Source organism: Planococcus citri, chromosome 2 (assembly GCF_950023065.1).
Source record: "Planococcus citri chromosome 2, ihPlaCitr1.1, whole genome shotgun sequence".
Classification (NCBI taxonomy): Eukaryota; Metazoa; Arthropoda; class Insecta; order Hemiptera; family Pseudococcidae; genus Planococcus; species Planococcus citri.
The window spans coordinates 37,243,890-37,269,513 of NC_088678.1; the positions used below are offsets into that span (position 1 = coordinate 37,243,890).

Here is a 25,624-nt window from a genome sequence, read left to right on the forward strand (position 1 = left end):
AATTTACCTACTCAAATTTTATACGCCTCGAGTGATTTCTTTTTGAAATGAATTAACACGACAGCCGAGAATATAAATTTTACTACGATTACGAGCAACATTTTGTCACCCATCGATTTTTTTTTTGAGCTTCAACTGCCTATTTTTGGATTAGTTAGATAGCTTCCATGAAAAGAAAGTCTAAGGAAGGGTGTATTTACCAAATTTTGATTACCAAGTCTCTAACCTACGGCCAAATGCACACATATCATCGTTTCAATGTAAATATTACCTACAAGTAGTACCTATTTTAGGGAATTTTTTTCGCCCTCGTGTATGGTAAACATGTTATGTTATAGGACGAGTGGGTAAACGATTACTACCTCGAGCATCTCTCGTGTTTGTTTACAAACAAACGTACCTATAAGATGAATTAGTGCCTCGTTTCCAAGGTACATGTAGGTTTGTTTGCGCGTGTATTAGATGATCAGCTGTTGTGAGGAAAAATATATCGCTCGACGACGAGGAAAAAAAAATATTTGAGAAGGAAACGTGTAGAGTGTTGAATATGTTTACATAATAATAAATGTACCTTCCGCAATTTTCATTATTTCTGTGTTCTTTCGTGATTTACTTTGTACCTACCTGGTGTTCCGGGTTAGGCATCGAATATTTTTTCTTGGCGATATAGCAACCGAAATTACATAAGTAGAAGTTGAGTTGCCAATCCTAATGACTGAAGGGGAACGTTATGGGCTATTTTATTTAGGTACGGTTCCTTAAATGCTACAGATAAATTGAATCTGATCGTGTCACGTTGAAACGAGCCCTTTAAATTTTTCAATTTTTATGACTTTTTTGAAATTCGTTAGAAAATTTTTCAAAACTTCATTTCTAAAAGTTTAACTAATCATTCTAAAAAAAAAAACTAATGACATTTTAACGATTGGAAAATTAATTCTCTACAATTTTGGTCCAGAGTAATTTTTTTGTAGGACACTTCGTTTTGCCTCCAGGTGTGGTAAAATGACGCATTCGTTATTTTTGAAGATGCAAGCTGACTTTTCCCCACCGCTGTACTTAACTCAAGAACTTTAAATGCTATACAAATACAACTATGTTAAAGTTCTTCCTACTTCAAGATTGAAGAAGCCGGGGTAACGGCCCTACCTTTACCCCTCCCCCCTTCTAAGAGCATTTCTTTAGCAGATTTTTGAGAATCCATGGATTTTGACAGATTAAGAATCCATGAGAATCTGCTAAGGTAGTAGCATTTGAAAAACGATCTCGGATTTTACTTGAAGAAATGAGACTTCTAAGATTTTGAATATTGATGAATGGAATCTAAAAAGTGTGATATGAGGAAGTATGCCCTGATTGCCTTAGTGATGGTTAAATTAATATCTCCCTATGTACTGGAAGTATGGTAAGGTGAGAATCTATTTATAGATCCGCTGGTTGTAGCTTGAAGTCTCATGCATCGGATCTTTAACCAGCAGCTTTACTTGGTTTCAGCTAGTCGCGATAGCTGGTTCTTTGTCAAGTTATAGAATTATAGGCAACGGAGCTTTTCTGCCTGTCCCTCTTTCCTGTCTTCACCCACTTCATTTAGTGGATAATTTGTGCTGACAACGTGATCTTTATTCTAATTATGTCTAATTATCGCAGTACATTGGATATTTCTTCAATCCTGCTGGCCATCTGAGAATATCTCTCGTCAAAAAGGAGCTTCATGTAATACATTTCTGTGGACGTTGTCTATTATTGGGGACACCCGTGAAAGAGGCAGAAAAAGCGTACAGTGTTATGAGTAAGTAATTACTCCAATTTCCATTAATAGTATACCCGCACAACAATTGTCAATGTCAACATTTACATAGACTACGTTTTTTTCCAACATAATGATGGAAAAGTGATCAATTAATTATTTAGTAGGAATCTTCTGTCCATACAAAAGCCAGGTAAATGAAAATTTTCGAAATTTTCTCATTATTTCTAATACCTCGACATGCCAGATCGACATGTAGATGTAAAATTCGATGCTCAAAATTTACATCTACAACTATGTTGACCAATTTTTCAGAATTAAAATTTCTGTTTTAGTGTTTAAAAGTTTCATATGTACTGAAACATTCAAAATATGATCTTGTTCATATTCAATGAGGAAAACAAATTTTTTAGGGCATTGATGAAATTATTCACTTTTCCACAGTTTTGAGTTGTATGTAGATGATATATGAGGTTGATATTGTGGATGTATTTGTTGATGTCAAATTTCACATCAACATTAACATCGACATGTCGACATGAAAATGGATTAGTTTACTACTCTTAGATAAAGTATTGCACCATCTTTGGTATAAGGAATTTCTGTTCAACTTTTTGATTACAGACTTTTCATCTGTACTTCTTTGGAAGTGGACTTTGCATCAATGCTTTTTTCAGCATGAGTAATAGCCAAATCAGAGGAAATCATTTTTTGGGGAAAAAATTAAAAATTTTTAAACTCAAATTTTATAACTTTATGATACAGGAGGTTGGCATAAATTTTGATGTGAATGTCGATCCATCCACATCCATCACTTTTGGATGCTCCATGTCGATGTGAATTTCGACCCTGTGTCGACCCTATTGTTGACACAAATGCAGATAAACATCAGTCGAACATTTGTGGAAAACTGTTACTTTCCTCCCTACTTTCCACGCTTGTTTAGATATTATGAGTTAAAGAAGTGTTTTCCAACCACAAAACTGTCTAGGAAACTACTCATTTTCCGATCAGATGAAATTAAAGTTGTACAGTGGAACCGCGATAAGTGCAACCTCAATAAGTGAAAATTCACGTTAAGTGCAACCAAAGTTAATCCCCGGTCCCTACAGTCGATTTACCATGTATAAATTAACAGTACCTCGATAAGTGCAATGAATTTGGCGAATTTTTTTGTAAAAATCATCCAAACTAAAGTAAAAATTTGAAAAATACAGTAAAAAATGTAGAAAGTATTCAAAAAATCCTCCAACATTTACACTAAACTAAAACAATGTCCAAAAAAAATCGTGTAAAATTGAAAAATGGGTAAAGTTGGCATAAAATGGATGTAGGTAACATAAAATCAAATGAAAAATCATCAAAATTGAGTCAAAAAAAGGAGGTACTTGTCGCGTAATTTATTCACCTTGATAAGTGCAAATTGTGAAAAAATAACCTTGCTTAGTGCAAACCCTTTAAGTGAAAAACTCAATAAGTGCACTAATTTTTCTGGTCCCTTGAGTTTGCACTTATCGAGGTTTCACTGTATTACATCATCGCTAATTAATAATTAATAAGCTTGCACTTATCATTATTATTAAGATTATTCTAGTTATTAACACGAGTCCTAAGATAGAAGCCAGAGCTTGTATCAATTATAAAATAATCTCATAATTATTTTATATTGATTAACCCTCAAAGTGTACTTTCTAGTTGTTCTTTATTATCAATAAATCACATAATTAACACAATTTGGCGAATGTGTGTATTGATTTGGTGATTTAGAGTAACTTTATATATAGAGTAGATGGTATTTATTGAAACCTCTCCATCTTATGAGCTATCCAGGACGAGGTAATTATTCTTTCCCCGAGAAATAATTATTGGCTTAACCACCATAAATAGGAATTAAAATAATTTCCCTCATTCCCAGTAATTACCTATTCCACTCTATCAAGTGTTTTTTAAAAAAAAGAGATTTCAAGAAACTTCCAAAATTCAGATTTTTGTAAATCTGCCAAAAACTGTACATATAAAAAGTCTTCAGAACCATGAACCATGAATGGAGATTGAGCTTTTCAAGGGCATCGTGTTCCAAAAGAAGCACACATGTTAAATGTTAATGTATGTACCTACTTCTACATATGTAGTTTACAAATCAATTCATGATTTCGATGGCTAATTTTTTTGGGGGAGGGGGGTAAAAACCCTGGACCGTTACCCCTAAAATAGTTTAGCTTATTAATTTTTGAAATAATAAATATCAATATAAGAGAAGTTGGTGTATTTTTTTTGAATGCTCCTAACTAAAAATATAGACTAATTTGCAATTTTCAATGTGCTCAAGCGTAAAAATTTTGATGAAAATGAGCAGTCACATTTAATATTATAGGTATTGACATTACGACCTTTAATAAGTATTATTATTCTTTGAATATCATCCGTAGAAGGGCGTATCTTTATGAATAAATCGAAGAATTTATTGTAGTCTATGAAAAATTGTCAAACAATTCCAAGGAGACCCTGCAAATGTTATCAAAGAACAGCAAATCAGCAATCTAACAATAAGGAATAATCTCGATACCAAAATCATGATATCAGACAAAGAAAATCACATCGATCATCGAACATCCATCTATAACGACGTTAAACGAATTAGATTCATCCTGATTTCGGTAAAAATCATAGTACACGACTTAATATGCCACTGTGGTAATAAAAAGTCGCCTTCAATTCACCTTCTCGACGAAATAGAAAACCAAGAGGAAAAGAAATTAATTTACACGACGTCGCGTCACGAATCAAGGTCACTGATGGGAAATTATGAATAGCAGCAGGTACAGATACCGTAAGATGGCGTGTAAATGACATTTCAAAAAATCGAGCCTCTCTGGCCAAAGCTGTTCGCGGCGGAACGTACTAAATGTCATCGATAAATTAAAATTCACACCACCGCCGAACCACGATTGCGTTAATTTACGCGAACGCGCATTATTGACCGACGACAATAACGAAGGCTGAGGCAAAAATAGCACCAGAAACGAGGAAGAAGGATTGCCAAAGAAAATTCTCGTTGCTCGCATTTAGTTACTATGTAGTCGTAGCTTATGGGTAATTAATTACGTGGGAGGGAAAAACGAGGAGAAGGAGAAACAAAGAGTAGAGGTCAACGAAATGCCTACCATTACCATTTTCTCCAAAAACACGGACTTTAGAATGATAAAAATCCAAAAATTATTGACATTGGTCTATCTTCATTCATTTCGATATAGGTAAGCATTGAGCATGAATGTATGGTTTGATTTTCCAATCATCTACAGATGGACAAGTAAGGAAGAAAAATCACCCAACGTATGAAATTCTCTTTTCGCTTAATTTCACCGAATGAAATCTTTATTAAACTGCCTTTCGAATATTATTGTACGCTGTGGTACGACCTAAGTTCTTGAAAGGATTACAAAAGAACTCTCGAACAAAAAGAGATTTAATTAACGTTGTTTAGAGTGAAATTACCCAGCAGCGAGGGTGGAATTTTTTACCAAACTGAGTTAATATAGTATGAGAATGACGTTAAAAATTTCCATTAAATGTTCTTACTATGTAGTTCAGGTTGCAGGCGATGGTATTATTCGTGAGAATTTCCACCATTCACGATGGCAGTTTATTTTCACATTTGTGTTCAGAAGTTGCCACAAAATGAAATTTTTATCCTAAAAAAAAGTAAATTTTTTCAAACATTTTGTTTCGAATTTGATTAAATTTAAAAAAATGAACAACAATTTATTTCTATCGTTAAAAATCTCACTTTATACGTTTCAGTTTAGGTTTTTCGCTACGTTCATTTATTCGAGTTTATTAATGGAGAAAAGCATCGCTGAAAACCGACAAATTACGTCTGAATAGGAAAAAAGAATAGAGAACTTATAAGAAAAGTCAATTAAAATGTGATAAATTTTATCTTTCGGACGACGACACGTATAACGGCGGAAATTTGCAGAGAAATAGCATTATTAATCGTATAGCTTGCTTGGTTCAAGATGCGGAGCTATTTCGAGGCGCGAACGGGCGGTCTGAAATTAAATTATGTCGTCGGTGATACGAATTAGCGACGCTATTTATTATTTACATTGGAGACGCGCGCTACAGATATGGCCTGCCGACTAAATAGGCTTTAAAGTGGCATTTCAACCACCACACCGTCTCGTCGTTAAATACATTTAGCATTCTTGAGAGCATTTTTTTTTCTCATTCCAGCATCGCGTTTTCGCATGCCAAGTAATTATTTCGCAGTAAATACGAGTAATTACGGCTCTCGGTGTTTGATTCTACGGCGCTGATTTCATTATGTAAAATAGATCCGGTTGAGATAGAGGTGCTGTGTCGTTAAAAGAACAACGACGACGATATCTTGCGAGAAATTTTTCTTTCTAAAACCAACGCCTCCGCGTCGCGAAATCAATTTACCAACAATAATCGAGAAATTCTTTTGTAAATTTTCCTTTATTTTCTTACGAAGACGATGACGAAGGTGGTTTTTTCCTTGCTCAAATTCCATCGCAATCGCCGGTGGGAAAGCAATGAAGCGTTACATCTCGGCGTAGAATTTTTTTTTAGTAATTTCAAGCGTATAAAAATCAACGAATGGTTGATAAAGCGTGAATTCGTCCAGCTTTTGTGGTTCGAAGATCACGACGATGTGTGTAAATATGCCCACATGATTGGTGACGTGTTACTTGCAGGTTCGTGTCATGGATTATTTCATTTTAGATATGAATAATATGGTGAAATATAGTGCTTTGAATTGGGTCATTTTTCAACCTGATGGATAATTTTGGACTTGATGGCCCATCAGAAAAAAAAAAACAAAAACAAATCCCCAAAGAAATAGAAATTAGCTTTTACTAATTTGCTGTCCTTAAAATCACTTATGGTGTTCGATTCCTTTTTGAGTAAAAGCTACAAGTCATTTTTGGATAATCTCAAATGTATGTTTTCGAGGGTGTAGATCACGAATTTGACAAAAAAAAAATCGTAGGGGTGAATGGTGGGGGATAAAGGGGGGGTGAAAACGGTGAAAAATTCAAAATTTGACTACAATGATGTGTGATACGTTGAAATGTACTTTTTCGAGTGTGTAGATCACGAATTTGATAATATTTTTTGTGGGGGTGAAGTGTGGGGGGCTAAAGGGGGTGAAAAATTCAAAATTTGACCATAATGCTGACTGCTGATATGTCGAAATGTATGTTTTTGAGGGTGTAGATTACGAATTTGACGATATTTTTTTCGTAGGGGTGAATGGTGGGGGATGAAGGGGGTGAAAACGATGAAAAATTCAAAATTTGACTACAATGATGTGTGATACGTCGAAATGTACTTTTTCGAGGGTGTAGATCACAGAAATCGCTGAAAACTCATTTTTGATTTTTTTGGACTAAGCACGTTTTGGAATTCACATCTTCAATTGAAAATATTTCTCCTCTAATAATTATCAACTTTGCAAAACCGGATTCCATATTTTTCACCTAATCTGGAACCTTCAGTGAGATGTTCAGATTTTTATGCAAAAATAATATGATAAAAATAATTATGCAATACATATTTTAAGCAATTTTTTCACCCAAAATATGCAAAACTTTCAGTTTGAGTGACATACCTATCCCTAAAAATAATTTTTCAAGCTAAAAAAACATGAAAACTGTTAATTTAAAACAAAATGAACACAGTGATCAAAACATACATTTTTCTTTTTAAAAAATAGATAAAAAAAGTCATTTACTTTATAAAGTCTTAAAAATCTCAATTTTTGCAAAATTTTTGTTAATATGCAAAGAAATACCAGAGAATGCTCAAATATACAGAAATATGCAGGTTTTCTTCCTAAAATATGCAAAAACATGCAATTTGGTCTGAAATATTCAAAATATGCAAAATGATATTGGGCTCATTGGGCTCATTGGGCTCATTTGTCAGGAAATTTCATGATTCGTGGAGATCTTATCAAATATGCCCTTTTTTTAGCCCATAGAAAAATATGCAAAGCATAAAAATTCCAGCTCAATTCATAATACAAGACGTATAACCAAGAACATGAAAATTTATTTGGGCAGTTGAAAATTTGATTTTCATTCAATTCTAAGGTACCTAACCAACGACCCCAAAAATCCAACATTTCAGCAAATTCCAACCGAACTCGTAAGTGTAACTTTTTGAACGACTGAAAATTGTGAAACCGCAGTAGAAATATCAAATTCGAGTTTTTGAGCAGCTTGAAATTTAAAAATGGAGCATCAGGTTTCCTCATAAAGTTCCAGACACGGACTGGGTTGGGGATCCATGGCGGATGCACCGAAATTTTATTCTATTTTTTTAAATTAAATTTCGGAAAAATTAGTCAACCTGACAGGAACAAAACTAGAAGTGTTTTTTTTGGGGGGGGGGGAGGAGGACTAAAAATTTTCCATGAGAAAAAAATACCAATTTTGCTGAATAAAACGCTGAGTTTTTAAAGATAGATTTTCACTTATAAAAGTTCGATCTCAATTTGAAAAAAAACACAAGAGGCGCAAGCAAAGCATTTGAAAAAAAATTTCAAAAATTTGTATTTTGAGAGGTAAAAAGCAATGTTTTTTGTGATGAGGACGGCTCAGATTTTTATGCTGGAGCATATTTTTTGTGTGCATAGAAGACAGAAAATTTTTCAATTATCTCCACGATTCATAAAATTTCCTGTAAAAGGACCCTAATTCGTTAGATTATATTTTTGCTTGTTTCACCATTAAAGAATAAAAAAACGTATTTAGGCATTTCAAAGGGAATTTTTTGCGTTTTTAGAAAATCTTTTACGTTTTTAGCGGGTTTTAGGAAATGTTTTGGCCCAATTTCAAATTTTTGTATCATATTTGGCTATTTTTCATTTTTTGCACTATTTTTTTCGCCGCATAATATGAACATTGGTCACGAATTTTTCAGTTCTTGGTGATAATTTTAAATTTTTGTTCATTAATTCTTGGTATTACACAACAATGTTAGTAAAATCGTCTAGGAATTTATTTTCCCTGTAAAACAACACAGATATTGAATGTATTTAATTAAAAATTTCGGATCTGAAATAAAAGAAAAGCAAACTAGTCAGAGCGAACGCGAGGGAAAAAGCTTGGGAAAATTTATGTTTAGACATACGTGAAAATATTATATTTTTTGGTTTAAACATAGTCTTTGGGACTGCTTGGTGTCTGAGGGTTCTTGGTGATCGCCAGAAAACATCACAGGCCAGCCTGTCTCTGTCTTTTAATGATTATTTGAACAAGCTATGCCAGAGAATACGTTCGCCACCAAGTTACACGACGATTCCCCTTCCCCCAAACAAGAATAAAATTTCAAGTCAACAATAGAATTGCTATTCAACCCCGTCGTTCACTCAAATCCTAATACCAGTACATATAAGAAACACATCTTCGAATAAAATTTCAAATTTCTGCCAGCATTTTACTCTCTCCACCTATCATACATTTACCACGATCGGAACATAACTCAAAGCAGCCACTAGCCACAAAAACGATCTCATCAACATACCTCTTTACATGAGACCACTTTGAATACCCTTCATTGGCGAAGATCTGCAACCATACACAGTATATTCCGGGATGCTTGAATTGCAAAGGTGTACTTACAACCCCAGCATTTTATCTCGCTCATATTAATCTCGGGGCATACTAAACGAAACGTAATTAAAACCTCTTTGCAAACTGTTCATAAATGCAACAAAAAAAAAACACACTCACACAAAAAACCCCTACGGAGAGAAAAAAAAACAGCCAAACGAACGAAGCGAAGGGGGGAACCACATCCACACAATTGAAACGTTTAAGTACCGACATACTCGTGTTGTACCGCTCCTCAGAGCACCTTCGTGCCCCTCACAGACTCACATATACTCGTATACATGTACTTGGAACGCGCTCAAATATAAATTAAGTATTTTTTTATTAAACTTCAGCTCAGTGAAGAGAACATAACTCGAGTGTAAAAATTACAATATACGTTTTCTCGTCGAACTATATAGTATTCGTCGTCATCGCGGCTTCAACAGAGTCAGGGGGAGAGAGGGGCTGAGGTGGTAACTCGACGTCGCGTAAAACTCTAAGAAATTATTACAAGCTCACAATAAGCATAGCGAATACGAGATTTTCAAAATGATGTAGAAGAATGCAAACTATGCACAGTATTTTGTTCCTTTTCAGTGAATTACAAAGTTTTCAACTATACAAGGAAAATATTTCATTTTGAATTAAACATTAATGCTTTTTAGTACAAAGTACAGAGTGAAAATTTTATTTTTTTTGGAAAATTTTACGGTATATCTGTATATATCGGATACAAGTTTTCCCTTTCATAATTCGCCATTTATGTCCTTTTTATACGTGAAAATTTGCGCACGCGTTCTCTTCGTATATAATTCGTCGGTCAAAATGCGAAAAAACCTCTATCGTAATTTTACTCGAGAGTCGAGATGGCGAATTTAACAAGCTACTGGGGAAAAAAAGTAGAAAATACCTTTTAACGCGGTACTTACCACCAATTACACGGCACGTTAACATTATATCGTCTCCTTCATCGTGCGGTCCTACAGTTTTATTCAGCTGCCTTCCAAAACGATCGTATAACGTTGGTTTTTCCGGAGGAACTGCACATATCGAGAGCAAAAAAAAAACACAAATAAATTAATTTCTATCTAGGTTAATTGAAAAAAAAAAGGCAAAGAACAAAAGTACATAAAATAAGTTGAAGTAGTGTCACATTAACTTACAAGTTGACTCGATGCTTCACACCTATACAGCTAAAGAGACTGATCGGTTAATTAATAAAAGAATCTACTAAGAGTCGGCGACGTAAAATGGTTTCACGTCGAGATCTCTCGCTTTTTTCCGACATTATTAAATCAGTAACGAGATATGACACTGTACATTCCATCTTCCCTTAATTTACCCTTTTAAAAGAGCATAAAGCGTAACTGCAATTAATCTGATAATTAAAACGCATCCCAGGCAATTATACATGTACGAGGTAGTGTTTTTTTACTCACTCATTGTCAGTTCAGGTTTCATAAAAGTATTAAACGAGTCTATCGAGACTTTTCCAACCCGACATAGCAAGTGTTTTCGAAACGGTTTGAAAAAAGCACTCGTCTCTATCTAGATCACACTCGCAATTTCTACCCCTTAATTGGACCATTTCGCAGAAAAATTACGTTTATTGTGAAAAAAAATGATACTAATTATTGCTTTCATTCGCCATACCTTCGTATAGACGTCGATATTTGCTTACCCTTGTATATACGAGACACCTAAAGTAGGGAGAAAGGGAGAGACGGAATTAAACCAAAAAAGACACAATAGGGGATCGTTTTGAATTTAATTCGAGCACGTTATCAAAATAAAGAGGGTGAGAGTAGAATTGAATTAGAGATAAATATATACTTTTAAAAAAAACATACAGGCACAGGTTGTTCAAAAAATATACATACAAATTTGTTGGCCGAATAATTAGGATGTGGCCTGTAAAAGAGACGTAATGTAGCATTGCTTGTAGTTTCAGATCTGTCCAGTAGCTAGAAGACTAATTACCAATGATAGGGAAGAATGTGATGAAAACTGTTGAACTGTTTTCGAGAGCAGTGGAAAAGTACCAGTGGAAAGTTTCTCGTTTCAAATGAGATGATTTGGATGACTTTTCAATGTTCTAAACTAAAGTAAATTTTCAAGCCTTTTACAGGCTACAAAAGTATTCTCGAGTCAAATTATTACAATTAAGTGACTTTCATTGCCAAATAAACTATTTTTAGTACGAGGTGAAAATTAATTTTAGAGCAACTAATTTGGGTTTTCCAAACTTCAACTTCAGACCTCTTACAATTTTTTTTTAAAATAAAATTTCATATGTGTTTTACTCATCTAAAAATAAGAAATGAAGTGCAAATTCGCTGCAAATAACTTTTTGCCTCACGAACATAAATATGGCGTCCATTTGACCAAATTTTATTACTATAGAATAATGTTTCAGTTTCTTTATGAAGAACTGAAAAAATTTCAAACAGTCTAAAAATAAAGAATCACCTAAAATTGATAAAAATATCTTGAGGGTTTTTTCTTTTGTTATTCGAATCCAAATGATATTCTCTTTCAAAATAATATAGTCGTAAATATTTTCCTAAATTTCATCATTTCAACATTTGAAAACTAAAAATTTTTGGCGCGCAAATTTTAGACGTTGTTGACAGTTTTCAAAAATTTTCATGGTAATTTCAGAGAAGTGGGATTTAGTGCAAGCAGAGTTGGGCCAACTTTTTTTGAAAATGAATCATAATTCTTAAGTCGATTCAACTCATTTTGAAGAACGTTAAAACAGACCAACTCAACTCCTTTGAAACTCTTGAAGGAAAAAATTTCTGAATCGATAAATCTTTTTATGGAGTTCGATTCTTTTTTTACTCTTCAAACTGTTTTGACCAATTTTTAAAAATAATAACACTCGTATAATTAAACCTGGTAGTTTTGAAGCATTAAGTATCAAAAAAAAAAAAAGTGATCGAATTCTAAAACAAATTTTAAAGCACATATTATTTGTATGTCCACTGTCCAGTGGTGTAGGCTTTGCTCAAGTAGATAAGTGTACCTACCTACCTACCAACTTACTCATTTTTGTAATGAATCAAATGAAAAAATGTATCTGAAAAAATTTTAAAAATTGAAAGGAGTTTAAAAAAGTTCGATCGAACTACATACTTGAAAAAAGACTGCGGATTCCACTGTCTTTCAAACTCATTCATGAAAGAAACTTCAAAAAGACTCTGTTCAAAAAAAAAAAATGAATAAAAAAACAACGCTTTGTTCGACTATAAGAGCAGGTCAGCTTAGAACTCTTCGAGAAGAATATTGTTTAATGAGAATCAGAGGACATCTGGGAAAACATAAAAAATACCAAAGGTTTTGTTTTGTTTGTTTTTTTTTGGTTTTTTTTTTTAAATAAAAAAACACATTTTACTTATCTATCCACATTATATTTTCAAAATTTTGAAAAATAGACCGCAGAAAATTTTAAAAACTCATTAATGATGTAAAAAACTTGAGTTTTTCAAATCAAAATTGAACATGCCCTCCCCCCCCTTTATTCGCTTTGTGTTGCTCATTAATGTGATGGTTCTATATTCAGAGTATTTTTGCGAGTTGTTCTTCTTTGGTATTGGTATGAAGTTTACTGCGTTGAAGTCCTTAGGCAGCGTACCTCCATCATACATTTCATTTATAATCTTCAGCAGCTCCTTTTCATACTCAGGTGTTAGATGTTTAATCAAGTCTACTGGTATGAGATCTTGATCTTCCTCCTCTGCTTTGTAGTTTCTGGATCTCTTCGCCGCGTTTCTCAGCTCCCACATTTCAATTTGTGGTGCCTCCTCCATACATGAAACTTACATTTGAGCAGGATGTGTGTCATCTCCATAAAGATCTTGTATGCAGCTGATCCAGACCTCTTCTGTTTCTTGATTGTTAACACAATACTTTCCATCTTTTCTTCCCATATGCTATTCCACTTCTCCTTTTCTTGTGGGTGGCCATCATCTGCTTCACTTTGGTATGCATTTCTCTAGAGTTGTGCCTTTTCTCCAGTTCTTCTATTTCTGGTCACTCTCTCCTCATACCATTCATTTTTGGCCATTCTGCACATTCCCATGATCTCGTTATTTAGTGCTGTGTATTCACTACTTGGTCTGTTTGCTTTTCTTCGTTCTTCCATCAGATCCAGTATCTCTTGAGTCATCCATGGTTTGTGTTTTCTTTTTTTTGTGTGTCGAATAGACTTTTGTGCTGCTGTTTCAACCTTTCGCTTTCATTCTTGCCATTTTTCTTCAATACCTTGTTCTTCTTCTAACTTAGGTCTTCCTTTTGTTTTTCCAGTTCTTTGTGGAATTTCTCTTGCATGTGCTTTGATTTGATTTTTACAATGTCAAGTTGGTATTGTTCTTTGCTCTTCTTCTAGCTCTTCATAAAGGTTTATGGTACTGGTAGATTTTGATGTACTTTAATTAGGTATGGCCCCTTCAATGTTGAACCTTGAATTATATGTATTAATTTTGTGTGAACCTGAAACTGAAGTGGCTCTAATTTTTAGAAAATTTTGCTCCTTTAATTTTAAAGATGAGCAAAAGATTAAAAGATCATTTTTTCAATCTCTTTTAAAATATGTACTGAAAGATAACGCGATCAGATTCAACGTTTCCATAATACATATTTAAGAAATTTTACGATCCTCAAGAATAAGCCAAAATATCTCTTTTTTGGGGAGGGAGCTGGGGTGTTGGAAAATTTCCAAAAGTTTCATTTTTCGCTGAAATATCGTAAAAACTTGTAAAAAAAAAAACTAACACGTTCTCAACATGTTTCCCTAAGTTGTTGACAGAGAGGTTTAAAAAACTCCCCAAGAATGTAAAATTCATATTTTGTACTTTTATAATTTCAAAAATTCGTGAAATATTACAAGTAATACCGTCTTGGGGAATAATAGAAGGATTTTTTCTTACTGTTTGGCTACCTATGATTTGCAAAAATTTCAAAAATTGCTAAAAGTAAATACGACTTTACAGAAGATGATTCCTTCGATTCGAATGATTCTACATCATGAATCGTTGTTTTCTAGCAACATTATTTCATACCGATTATTTCTCTTTTGAAGTTCAGCACGCCATTTCGTACGAGTACCTAGACCATACTACATGTATAACACGTATGCAATGCATGTAATTGTATAAGTGGCTGCGTGCAGGCGTTTGCGATAGGGGACTGCTTGTAGTGAAAATGTCACGGTTGGTTTTATCGCCCGCTAAGTGCTAATGTTGTAACCCTAATTACACGAATGTATACCAGGTATACCTTTACCTATGTTCACGTACGCATGCATGCATATTTGAAAGGGGTATAAGATGGGTAGCTCGTATTCGATATTAGATATTATTATACCTACGCCATCCGGATGATTATTTTTGGTAAATTTATTACACCGGTTAAAATTAATCGACGATATGTATTCTCTCAAAGCTGCGAATTTTAGCTTGTTTTTGGTCGGATCTTGTGTGAAAGATCAGCGTACACTACATATTATAGAATTGCCAGTAAGATGGGATGTGCTGTGTGGTATTATAGAAAATAACAACATTTTCGATAAAGGTTTTCTGCCGCGGTATTTGCATGTTTGGATGATAATACGAGGCGATGTATTTGCATGCTTAAAGGCCGCGAGGTGTATCGATTATATAGTTCGATATTCTCAATATTGTGAGAGTTTTTTTTTCGCCTTCGCGTATGTACATCTAGAGGTATCTAGACCTACGTATCGTATTGCGTCGCGCGTTAAATTGACAATATTCGCTCGAGGGCAATTATTTCGTTATGGGTTATCCTCCTCTGTCCCATCCTTACCAGTTACCATGTTGAACTTCGGTTCTAGTACGTAGGCTGTGATAAGAGAAGAAAAAAGAGCGCAGAATTGTTTTAAAAAAAATAATAATGTGAATAAATTCGCGAATGAAATTTGGCCTGCGTATGCATCCGATCAGCAGACAGAGAGATAGGGTTAAATTGAATGTAGAATCATCTAATTAGAGGATGTCAGTTGACCAGTTATATATAGATTCCGTCTGTAATTTGTTTCTTAATTATAGGCGAACCGTTGATTATAATGCACCGTTTCAAATACGGGGGATTATACGGAATGCATTTATAGTATAGAGGTACCTACCCAGACCGACTATACAGTACCTGTGACCGTTCCGATGCGGTAATCACCGCGGAAGGGATGCTCTGGCGATGGCTTGACCCTTAATGCAGGATATACCGGGTGATAATACCCTGATAACTGGAGGATATGCGGCAATTCGAAGGGTTGCCGATTTTAGGTGTTTGTTGTTCTGTGCACGTGCTAAAGAAAAGATGGTGTTAAGAGAGCGGTGTTGAATTCTAGGTGATTTGTAGCTCTTGAAACTGTGAAATACGCGAATCTAGATGATTGTAGTTGAATGAAGTAGTTTTGCTGCCGGGGGAATGTGATGAATAATGAAATATCAAGTGCTGGAATCCAAATACGAGTACGTAGAGTTCGAGTAAACTATTTTGGTCAATTCCGATGGCATAAAGCAACAAAAAAAGTCGTTCGATACTTTGTATTTTCTTATTTTTACTCAAAACAAAATGTCTTTATAAAAATGACCAAATAGCCAAAAGGGCAAACGAGTCAGTAATTTTCACGAACACTCATTGTAAGCTTATTTTACCGTAGATAGCCTAGCCAAGAACCATCGTTCGATGATCTCAAAAACATGGGGTTGAAATCCGAGCTTCTTAACTATGTACTTCAAATCAATGCATACATTCGCTCCTTCCCTCAAATGAATTTACAATTTAAAAATTTTGAAAAATAACATTAAAAAATCATTAAATTATTCAAAAATGGATTCATTATGAATATTCTTGCATAATAAATTGCTTTTCACTGATTTTTGTGTCTTCTTCCTGAGGGGGGACGCTGCTCGAGGATACAAGGTCTCAGTGTGTGCTTTTTCAAATCAAGTCTTGAAAATACGAGTACTTGAGAAAAAAATTTGTTTTCTGGGATCTGCGACGATACGGTTATTCTTGTTCTCATTAATGCCCATTTTTGAGCAAATTATCCTCTTCCTTCTCTTTTCAGTTGAATAAATGAATTTTTCTCATTGCCTTCTTCGATTTGTAAAAAAAATGAAAAATGACATGTTTTGTGCTTATTTTTCTTCTCAAATGAGGTAAAAATCGGAACTGGTTCATAAAGAATTATAATCAAAATAATTCCTGCATATTTAGGTAGGTACCTATTTATTGAATCCATTTTTTAAAATATTTTTGATCATATACTGACTGGAACTTCCCTACACGTCTAATATTCTTACACTGAGCTATCGATCCACAACCCCTTCTCCCATTTCCCTCGATTCCACCCAAAATTCCAGTGAAAAAATACCTACACCTCTCTATAATAAAACTTCGAGAAGTCACATTAGGCAGAAATATAATAAAAATCGACTCGAGCTTTCACCCTAATCGGAGCTTTCCTACCACTGCTTATACTTCTTTCCGGTAAACTATAATTTGATAACGAAAATTACGATAGTATCGGAGTAGTTCGCTTATATAAGACGACGAAAACTCCATCTAACTTACAATGGCTGGTCAAGAGTAGGCATAAAGTCCACGTGTACAAACGAAATCACGGAAAATTGAAATTATTTTCCACCATATCCATATTCAAAACGACTACAATCATTTCTCAAGTGGTAAAATATACTAGCACACGGCTAGCTAATTTCGTCGTAAAACATTTCCTCGCCAAGGCGTATTTTTCTTTCATTTATTTTTATTCCATTTTTATATCACAGGTTTGTTAATACTTTTCAAAAAAAAAAAAAAAAAAAAAAAAATGGACAGAAATAATATTCAAGAAGTGTAAAATGGCGTGTATCGACTGAATAAGTATTTTTTCATCTTTCATTTGAAACCATTTCGCACGAAAGAATTAATTTTTTTTCGCTCACTGTCCATACTTTGGTTCTCATTTCTCGTCGCCCTTTCTATTTTATATTTTCGTTTCATAAAAAAGTCTGAGATTTCTCGAACAATGCTACTTCATTGGCAATTTACTCGGTTTCCAGAGTTATATTCTCGTATTCAAATTCGAACCGGCGGTATTAAACTGACATCTGTAGTTTTTTTCCACGCTAGCGAATTCGTATTTAAATAAAACAAACCTCGACGACTGTATCTTGAAAGAATCATTTCGCGAACCGCAGCTTTTTCTCGAGATTAATTACACTTTTAGACCTCGGCGGAAGGGAAAAAACACTTTTCATGACGTATATTTCGGTCATCGTAGTGTTTTTTTCTCCTTTTTTTAATACAATGATATCGCGACCGTTGTGAAAAAAATTTCTTCGTCGTATATTTTTTCTGTATAACCCTGTACGAGATTTTTGACCCTTGTCGAAACACTACACGCCTCATCCGAGTAATAAAACAAATTGGATTCGACACGATAAAACGACGTCCAAAAAGCCGCTATTAACCCTTCTTCGCCTTTGCGTTTAACCGTTTCAAAATGGGACGTGCCGTTATTTTTTGCCCTTTTTTTTCACCATGTGTGCGTAAAGTTGTACGTAAAAATTAACTTAGCAAATATATCTCGTTGGTATAAAAAAGCTCCAACGAGGAGAAAAATTCGGCTAGAATTTAGGATTTGTACGTACAATGCGTATTTTCTAATCAAAAAAAAAAAAAGAATTGTCATATCGGTACGATTGATCACGAGTTGTGTAGTAAAAAGCGAACTGAAAAAAATTTCGTTCGAGATACAATCACTCTCGCGTATATAAATCCATCCTCGAATGAGAAAATTTTTATCCTTTTTTCGAACAAGTTGAATCTTTTCGATGGTATACAAATCCCATCGAAAAATTCCCCATTCATTGTATTGACCACGGTTGAACACGCGTTTTCACAAAAGCTTCGTTCGAACAAAAAAAAACTCTGAGTGAGAGAGCAAAAGAGTTGGGAAAAAAAACGAGTATAGAAAGAGCAAATCTCTCGCAAATATTTGAATACGAGGCCAGCATGCTTTCTAATCATTACATAACTTCATTATGCGGTATCGTTTTATCGCCCTGGCAAAAGTATACAACGCAGTAAATTGCCAGACGCCAAAACAGGCTATACGCGCGTACCTTAGATAAGTTTTCTCTAGGGATCTAAAAGGGTCCAACGAAAATAAAAGTCTTTCAAATGGAATTGGAATAATGTGAATATTTCGCGGCTGTAAATAAATGATTATGACTTACTTTTCCATATAATAGCGAATATTGCTTCGCCCTCTAAAATATACTATATATTTAACGCGCCGCCGCCTTATATACATACACACTACATTGAGGAAGAGAAAGTGGAAGAGCGAGCCGCTTAAATGCGAATCTTTTTCAACTATATACAACATAGGTATACTATACCCGAAGTGTAATCATTTTTGGGGTGCTTTTGTGTATACCTATAGCACTATACGCGCACATACCGTATATTACCTTCTTCTATACTCTATACTTACTATATACGTACGTGTATATTGTATACTATAGGTTACCCTTTCGATACCAATAAAACCCTTTCTCTCTATGGGTAGGTATTTTTTAATTTTAATCGACTCCTTTCTCTCCTCTTGTACGTTTATATTTTCGAACCATAGCTATACCTACAGTACCTAATATCGCTTTTCGGCGATATTTCTGACGAAAAATACGAATTACTTTATAAATGAACGAAATTGAAACCATTTTTAATATTATTTCGAGCGAGACTTTCAATTTAATATTTTTTTTCTCGTTTTCGTTATCGAAAAATATTTATATATTAAATGATAATATTCGACGAAGTTTTCTTTCTTATTTCAATTTCGCCAAAACAAACTAAGAATTCTGAAAAAAAAAGATCGTTTGATTAGTTGTATAGGCATATTTCAGTCCAGCAGATACTACATCGTCGTTCAAAAAGAAATTTTTCCAATGTGGTTAACTAAATGTAAAACCTATGATAACACAATATCAACAATGTAAACATTCTTTCGAAGAAATGAGTAAAATTAAATACATCGTGGCCTACTGTAAGTTTATAAAATCACGCCTGTAAACTTAAAACTATGCTATTTCTGCAGCTCCAGAACTTGTATGTAGTACGAGTCGAGTATACATATAAGTTGCATTATCTATACCACCCTGCTTCCTTCCTAGAGTCTGGGAACTAATCGCAGCAACAACGAACTTCGGAGGATATCCTTATTCCTCTCGGAAAAAAATAAAACAACCTATGCAATTAATTTAACACGCGAGCGTAGGTAGTTGCGTGTTGGTGCTAGTGCTATTCAACGAGTTAGAAGCGTGTTCCATGAAGTGACTCCTGTAAAAATACGAGAAAATGCAATTTTCACGCCTAAGTGTACGTTAAGTTGCATAATTATATCTTGGTTGGATGTAAGAAGTGTAATTTTAAATTATTATTTTTGTTGTTGATTACTACATACATGAATATTTTCTTGGAGAGATTTTTTTCTAGTGAGTGAACCTTAAGAATCCTTTTGCCAGCCCAACTAAATTTTTTAATGAGGGGGGGGGGGGGGGTGGAGAAAGGGGCTGCTCTAATGTCCGGACTGGGTGCTGAAACTTATGTCAACAATGCTCTATTGCTCTATCCCTTCAAGGGGGTTCCCCTCCCCTTGTGAAACTGCTAGGGCCAGTAAAATCTATATCTCTCCGAACTACATATGGACAAGCAAATAAATTTTGGAGTTGGAATGCCAAGTCCCAACAATGAAAATCAGATCAATTTTTGGAGCTTGCGTGGTCTCCAAGGCTCCAAATAACAAAATATAAAATTAATTTTTGGAGCTTGCATAGTCTACAAATTACTGAATTGGAAATCGTTTTTAGGATTTCACATGACCTCCCAAATTAGGGAAAAGCAAATCAATTTTTAGAATTTACATGCGGCGTCTAAATTATGACTATTAAATCAATTTTTGGAATTTTCACGGTCTTCAAATTGAAAAATTGAAAATTGATTTTTGGTGCACGCATGACTTTCACATTACAGAACTTCCAATTTGCATTTTGGAGCTTTGGAAAGTCAGACAATCGAACAGCCATGTTGAGAGGCCTCACAGGAGGTACACAGACAACCTCGAGAGACAGACACACAGGCACACGTGGGTCAGTGACCTTAAGAGTTCAGACACACAGGCTAGTGACCTTGAGTGTTTGTACTCACGGGTAAATGACCTTGGAAGGCTGCACAAACCGATAGACAGATGGCCTTGGGAAGCCAGATGGGCACGCAGATAATCTTGAGAGGTCAGACAGGCAAACAGATGACCATAAGAGGGTAGACAGTTAGGTCAATGAGGTCAACGAACTAAAGATGCCAGACATGAAGGTAGATGACTTTGGAAAGCCAGACAAGCACACAGATAATCTTGAGAGATCAGACAGGCAAACAGATGACCATAAGAGGGTAGACAGTTAGGTCAATGACCGCAGGAAGCCAGACAGACGGTTGCATAGTCTTAGAAGGGTAGACAGGAAGACAAACGGCTTTGAGAAGTATAGAGGCGCGGGTTCAGACCTGTATAGGCCAGACAGGCAGCAGCAAGACAACCTTAGGAAGCCATACTGAGAGGTTATTGACCATAAAAGCCCAGACAGACAGACAGACAGACAGACAGACAGACAGACAGACAGATATGAGAGATTAGACAGGTAGATCAGCGATCTCGAGAGGCCAAAAAATGGGTCAATGACCTTAAGATACCAGTATGACGGACATGTAACCTTGGGAAGCTAGGCACATAGAGAAGTGGCCTTGTGAGTTCAGACACACAGATCAATGATCTTAGGATGCCACAGGCAGACGACCTCGGGAAGCCAGACAGATGGGTCAATGACCTTAAGAGGCTAGACAAGCAGACAGATGACCTTGGGAAGCCAAACACGAATACAGACAACCTTGAGTAGCCAGACAGATGAGACAATGACCTTGAGAGACGAGTCTGGCTGCCTCGTAGGCAAGGTGACTTTGACTTTGAGTTGCCAGACAGGCAAAAAGAAGACATTGAGAGGCTTAACAGGTTATTATGGGGTAAGGGGAAAGTGAAGTGCCCTGACATCGGGGCTGAGTACTCTGAACAGCTCTAATATCGATGCTAGATCCTTTAACATAATTTTCACAACGGGACCTCAGCATCACCACTACCCACCTACTTTCAACTCTGAAGCTTGGAATACCACAATTGGGTACCTAGCAGAAAATGATTGCAGTTTATTACTTTCTGGACTCATAAATTTTAACAGATTAGAACTTCTCCATGAGCTTTAATAAAGTTTTCTTGAATGGACTTTGAACTTTGGAAATTAATACTTGAGCATGTACCTAAAATTGAAAACCTCAAGTGCCTATTTCAAAAGGTGCTTTGAGACATCTTACAAACCCACACCTACGATCTTATATACAACAAAATTTACCTCATTTTCAGCATTTGGAAACATTGCATCTTTTCCAAGATAAAAAATTTACCGAAGTTTGCCCAGTAAAATTTCCAACTATTTCTTTCGTTTCGTTATTTTCATTTCTTCATTTGAAAAAACTTTCACTCATTTCATTCACTGGCGTTTTATATCAACCCATTGAAAGTCAAAACAGTTTGTTCAAGGTTCAAGCTTTTCAAAAATGTAGCTTCTTTGAAATTCCAAAATAATTATTCGCTACCTTGGCACGTGGCCGTTGTTTAAAGAAATCACACTCTGTATACCAAACATAGCGTAGGATTGCGTTAGTTGAAAATATAGCTAATTGAAAGAATTAAGAAAAGCCTACTCTCGTCTCGTCAAAAAGACCAAAAAACGGCGAGGATTTTGTTAAGCTTCGATTCGAAGGAAATTTACGCTTTTAAAGATATTAATTTGAACGCGTCACATCAAACCACCATAATCATCACTTTTTGCTCGGTTTCACTCGAAGAATTACTCAACTACACAGATACGAGTATTTTTGCTTTTTTTTTTTGCTAATTATCACTCGAGAGCCAAGTATAAGCACAGGTTCGCGTTGTTCATGTTCGACTCGAAAATAATTCGTTATAAATCCCTTTGATCAAGATTCGCCATCAAGAAGACACCTAAATTGAACAAATTAAAACACGGTTTATTTTTCCGCGTATACTTTTTATTACAACCCTTGTGGAATCGGACTCGTATATATACTTCGTGTTTTCATTTTCGTGCGCGTTGATCCCTTACTGCTTCGCATCCGAGCATTCGTCGTGGCATTAATCTCTTCTAGACACACTAACTTGCTTTATTATTTCACGTAGTCGAGGCTAATTGATGAAAAAGAAGACGCTCTCGCACAGTGGAAAAGTCGGCAAAAAAGCAATCAAAGTCTCAAGAAATAAACTTTAGCCGCGCTACGTTCGTTCAGATACAAGAACAGATGCAGAATGACCCAAAAACAAAACGACTATTACGTTATTCCCATTTTAACTCGATGTGTATCATTCGGTTTTTGCTTTTTCTTTTATATAGGAGATGTTTTGCCACGTCGGGCGTTCTGCGCTTTATATATAGATTAATGATAAATTTTCTTTATCAAAAAAAAAAAAAAAAAAAAAAAAACGTTTAAACTTTTCCATGTGGTTATTTATTGTGAACGCCGCGATCAATTCTCTCTTTTTCACTCCTCTAGGGTTCACGTATGTAGTACTTCCTGCTCCATATTTCCCAATGGAAACTGTGTGTTGTAAGCCTCTCCATGTGAAGAGTGAGAAGGCTGTTAACCACACTGTGTGATGATTTTTGTATCAAATACGCGAAATTATAACCAACGATGCCAACATTCGTTCAAATTTTTTCATTAGTAAAACTCTGTGTTTACATCTCTTTCTGACCAAATAACAAAATTCTTACTCTCGTATCGAGATAAAAACCCGAAAAGGGGAGAAAAAAGAAAGAAAAAAATCCACGAAACTTTAAAACGACGAGGAAAAGCTAGAAAACGTTAGATTAATTGTACACCCAGCTGTGATTTTCTTTCCATTCGTTCATAAATCAATCAAAAATCTTCCGGGTTTGGGATGACACAATTGCACACCGAAGAAATCTCGTCGTGTCTCTTCGCTCCCTCTTTCCTGTGTAGGTACCTCGTGAGTTCTCCTCGCCATAATTCTCGGTCTCGGGACACTGGGATTATTTATTTTGGCCATTGTGATTTCCGTTTTATTAGCGAAATTTTTCCCCTTGCGAAGAAGCTATAGATGTTTTCTTCGTGTTTTCGCCAACGCCTTTTAAATTTCGACCTGTTCCGATAAAATATTGGAATGAAAATCGATGTTAACTCGGGTAAGTTGATTTTTACGGCGAATGGGGTTTGTGGTTACAAGAATACGTAGTGACAGAATTGACGAAAATATGCATATTTTGCGAGAAGGGTCAGTTCAAAATTTTTGAGACGTTGATTCGCGTCGCGCGTCGTGCTGAGCTGCGTTACTTTAGACTTTTAAAAACTGGAAAAAATTTCAATAAATTCTTAATACATATTTTGTCAGGCTTTAAAAACTTGAAAATCCATCACCAATCGACTTCAGGGATTGAAAATAAGTTACTTACCAAATTTCAGCCTTTTTAATCAATTTGATAAAATTTTGTTTTTTTTTTGTATGAGAAATTGGCTAACGAAATTTCAAAAATTTGCCCAAAGTCGAGACATAAACTCCAATACTTGAAATTCGCGTTGGTGGGGTATTTGTGGATTCTCTTTCCGTTTCTTTAGGTCCGGTTCAAAATTATTTGTTAGTTGAGATACCCCTTGAAAGCATGTTTTGTTTACTACGAGTATGTAATTCTAACTGTTCATTTCAAAATAAAGAAAATTATATGGGATCATTCCACGTCAATTCGACCAATAAGTACGTGGTAAGGGAGGAAGGTGTCAGCGATTTTTTGAAATTTTTCCTGTGGACAGACCTTTTGAAGAAATTACAATGGCGCAAGTCGCAGCCCTCTGGTCTTTTTTTAAAGGCTGCTAGGGAGTGTCAAAGTTTTCAGCGAACTTGAAATATCATCCATTTCAGCAGTGGATTACTCGATAACTGAGACACCTACCAAAATGGAACTCTTTCCAATAGTTAGGGGTTTAGAAAGGCTTTTTTGGTGATATCATAAAAATCAGTGTTGCCACCCGTTGAAAAAGTTGAAAACCCCGTTCACTCAATAAAACAAACTCGTCACAAAATCAAAATTTGAAAAAAATCAATTTTCAATTCCAAACATGAAAAAAATTTCAATTTATTCAATTGTCTTATTTTGAACTGTTTCTGGCGAATTTCATGAAAATGTTGATGAAAAATTACACTCATAGTAAAAAAATTGAAATTAATTTATTTTTTCAATTTTTTGAATTTTGATTTTTTTTGTGATGAGTTCATTTCATCGAGGAAAAGAAATTTTTCAACTTTTTCAAAAAAATTGCCAAGGCCCCCTTTATCACTTCTTGGTCAAATTGACGTGGAATGACCCTATTATTATATTAGTAGAATGAGTCATCGACTTGACAGCCTATGGCTGAATGTATAGTTTAGTCATTAGTTACTTTAGTTCTCATATACCCGCACAACAATTGTCGACGTCGACATTTACATCGACTACGTTTTTTTCCAACATATGATGGAAAAGTGATCATTAATTATTTAGTAGGAATCTTCTGTCCATACAAAAGCCAGGTAAATGAAAATTTTCGAAATTTTCTCATTATTTCTGATACCTCGACATGCCATCTCGACATGTAGATGTAAAATTCGATGCTCGAAATTTACATCTACAACTATGTCGACCAATTTTTCAGAATTAAAATTTCTATTTTAGTGTTTAAAATTTTAGTAAACATTCAAAAATATGATCTTGTTCAATGTGGAAAACAAATTTTTTAGGGAATTGATGAAATTATTCACTTTTCCGCAGTTTGGAGTTGTAGATGATATGATGTTGATATTGTGGATGTATTTGTTGATGTCGAATTTCACATCAACACTAACATCAACAATTCGACATGTTGACATGAAAATGGATTAGTTTAGTACTCGCAGATAAAGTATTGTACCATCTTTGATATAAGGGATTTCTGTTGAACTTCTTGATTATACAGACTTTTCGTCTGTACTTCTTTGGAAGTGGACTTTGCGTCGATGCTGTTTTCAGCACTAGCAATAGCCACATCTGAGGAAATAATTTTT

At 35.0% G+C, this 25,624-nt stretch overlaps 1 protein-coding gene across 2 annotated transcripts in view; it reads right to left on the reverse strand.

Moving 5' to 3' along the window:
* The window catches only part of LOC135835650 (synaptogenesis protein syg-2-like), a 494,360-nt gene that overhangs the window by 117,154 nt on the left and 351,582 nt on the right, over nt 1-25,624 (reverse strand). For both annotated transcript variants that reach the window (XM_065350008.1, XM_065350007.1), the window contains exon 4: nt 10,305-10,415. In XM_065350008.1, coding sequence (XP_065206080.1) covers nt 10,305-10,415 — 111 coding nt within the window. The remainder of the gene's footprint in view (nt 1-10,304; nt 10,416-25,624) is intronic.